We start from the raw sequence: 2,205 nt of genomic DNA, 5'->3' as shown, positions 1-2,205 counted from the left end.
TTTTTTGGGAAATTAATTATAAAATCCAAAATTTTGACTTTAATTAAAAAGGTGTATTAGTACGAGACACCTTGAAAGCTGATCAATTGGAAAGGTTGACATGCTGTTTTTTCGCCGGTGTGACACGACCAACTGATACAAATTCTCGGATGCATTTACATGAGCAGTAGCACACGTACAGCATTACGCACGCACGCACGCACACTTACGCACATACACAATTTGTCGCTTAGCACATGGACATTGTGTAGTATTTACAAAAAGGACATGCATCCTCTCTCTATTCATGTTGACGTTTGACGTCCCGCGTCTGTTTAGCGGCCGTTGAGTAGCGCCACTAGGCGATTGCGGAGCTCAGCACCCTGTCGGAGCAGCGCCGCTCCGTTGCCCTCTGCAAGCTGCAGCTCAGCTCTCGGCTCTTCTGGCTCCGGCTCTTGTTCTGGCTGCTCATCAGGCACAGGCAGACCAGCCAGCATGCACAAGTTATGTAGCGTAGTGCACGCAACGACTATTTTGGACGCCTTCTCGGGTGAGTACTGAAGGACTCCACCAGAGCGATCCAGGCACCTGTAAAACAGCAGTCGAAGCAGTAACAAAAATGTACCTATGCGTTGGGGGTGAAAACAACTGGCAATTCAACCAACAATTAAATTAAAAAAAAACTGGGATGCATGCAGTGGCACTCGGTGAGCTTAGCAAATCCTGCAAGTTTGAATTAAGGCGACGAACAGCTCTAGATTGTATGGAAAAAATAGTGTACTTTTAGTGCCATTTTGACAATTATAGAGTTTTGTGACCTTGTGACTTGAAAGGAGGTCACTGAAGCTCAAAACGCCTAGGACATGTGTCAAATGAATGTCCTAAGTTGTTTCTGAAATTGTGTGGCGCTAAGTGCCTCGGCACGTATGCTATTAACGAAAAACTCCGTCATTCCATTGCCGCTAAGCTACTCCAACTTTACCCTGACCTTGTACTAGTTTTTGTGACCTGGTGACCTGACCTAAAACGACTGAAACCTGAAATTTTCGGGAGATATGTCAAAAGGTTGCCCTAGAAAGTATGCAATATTTGGTGGCGCTGTGGGCCGCCCTTTTTACGCTATTTGTGAGAACCCTTAGGGAGTTGCATCTTGCATCAACCCCCGTCGCTGGGCGAGTGTTAGTACATTCCAGCAGACGATTTTTAAGACGAGCAAGAAGGTTTTTCTCACCTGTACCGTGACTTCAGCATCCCAAAACTCCGCTCTACGATGGAGCGGCACTTGGTGTGACGCCTGTTGAAAGCCAGTTTATCTGCCGTCATCTCATCTTGTTGTCGCTCATCGAATGGGACAACGAGCCAGGGGCGAAGAGGATAACCGCTGTCGCCCAGCAGGTAGCCCAGTTGGCCGTTCGATGCTGCAAGCAGCTGTCCCACGGCACTTTGTTCAAAGACAAAGGCGTCGTGGCTCGCTCCAGGAAACTTCGCTACCACATTGGTGAACAGCATGTTACTGTCGCACACGGCCTGAATGTTCAGGCTATGTCGCTGATGGCGATTGACGTAGAGGTGCTCGTTTATCGACGGAGCCTTTATGTATATGTGGGTGCCGTCCACACATCCAAGCACTCCGGGTAGGCCAAACTTGACCTCAAACAGATTCTTCGTGACTTGCACCTCTTCTTCTCTGCTTGGAAATCGGATCGCCTCAGGGTGCGTGGCAATGAGAGCCTCACAGAAGCGGTGGATTATGCGGCTGGCAGAGGCTTGGCTGACGTTGACGGTGTCGCCGGCCGGACGCTGAAAGCTCCCCTCAGCCAGAATGCGTAGTGCGCATGCCACCTGTACATCAGGTGGTATGTTGAGACCACGATTGTTGTTTTGTAGGTGGCCACGTACCTTTGTGGTGATGTCTTCCAACATGTTCTTCGGCATGCGATACCTTTTCAACAGAAAAGAGTCATCTTTGTCGAAAACGTTTCCGACGCGCTGAATAGGCCGATAGGGTCGCCGTGCGTCGCCTTCTTCATTTGCGACTAATAGCTCCATCACTTGAAAAGACAAGTCTATAGGGGTTTCACATTCGGATTACGTTTTCACTCCACAAATTCTGAAACTGCACTTTTTTACCTTTGCCACGGGCATATATTTGTAACGGAGCCGAGAGTAACTATAAAGCAGCCCAGAGACAAAAAAGAGAATTATGTCACAAAGCAATGTGCCTTG

General features: G+C 48.3%; 1 protein-coding gene across 1 annotated transcript; it reads right to left on the bottom strand.

The window, feature by feature from the left end:
- Positions 1-314: 314 nt before the first annotated feature.
- On the bottom strand, positions 315-1,902 carry LOC122380400 (putative nuclease HARBI1). Its single transcript, XM_043363583.1, has 2 exons — positions 1,211-1,902; positions 315-567 (listed from the first exon to the last, which is right to left on the bottom strand). Exons 1-2 carry the CDS (start codon positions 1,900-1,902, stop codon positions 315-317), a joined length of 945 nt encoding a protein of 314 aa, XP_043219518.1.
- Between the last annotated feature and the right edge of the window lie 303 nt (positions 1,903-2,205).

Source organism: Amphibalanus amphitrite, unplaced genomic scaffold, assembly GCF_019059575.1.
Source record: "Amphibalanus amphitrite isolate SeventyFive unplaced genomic scaffold, NRLGWU_Aamphi_draft 000000F_arrow, whole genome shotgun sequence".
NCBI classification, from domain to species: Eukaryota; Metazoa; Arthropoda; class Thecostraca; order Balanomorpha; family Balanidae; genus Amphibalanus; species Amphibalanus amphitrite.
This window is presented reverse-complemented; position numbering and strand designations above follow the sequence as displayed.

What these genes read in the sequence shown, in the direction of transcription:
- LOC122380400 (XM_043363583.1), bottom strand. Translation starts at nt 1,902, where the DNA reads ATGTTGGAAGACATCACCACAAAGGTACGTGGCCACCTACAAAACAAC. An exon ending in ATGCTGAAGTCACGGTACAG is followed by an intron (nt 568 to 1,210) that starts GTGAGAAAAACC and finishes GCTGTTTTACAG; the next exon opens with GTGCCTGGATCGCTCTGGTG.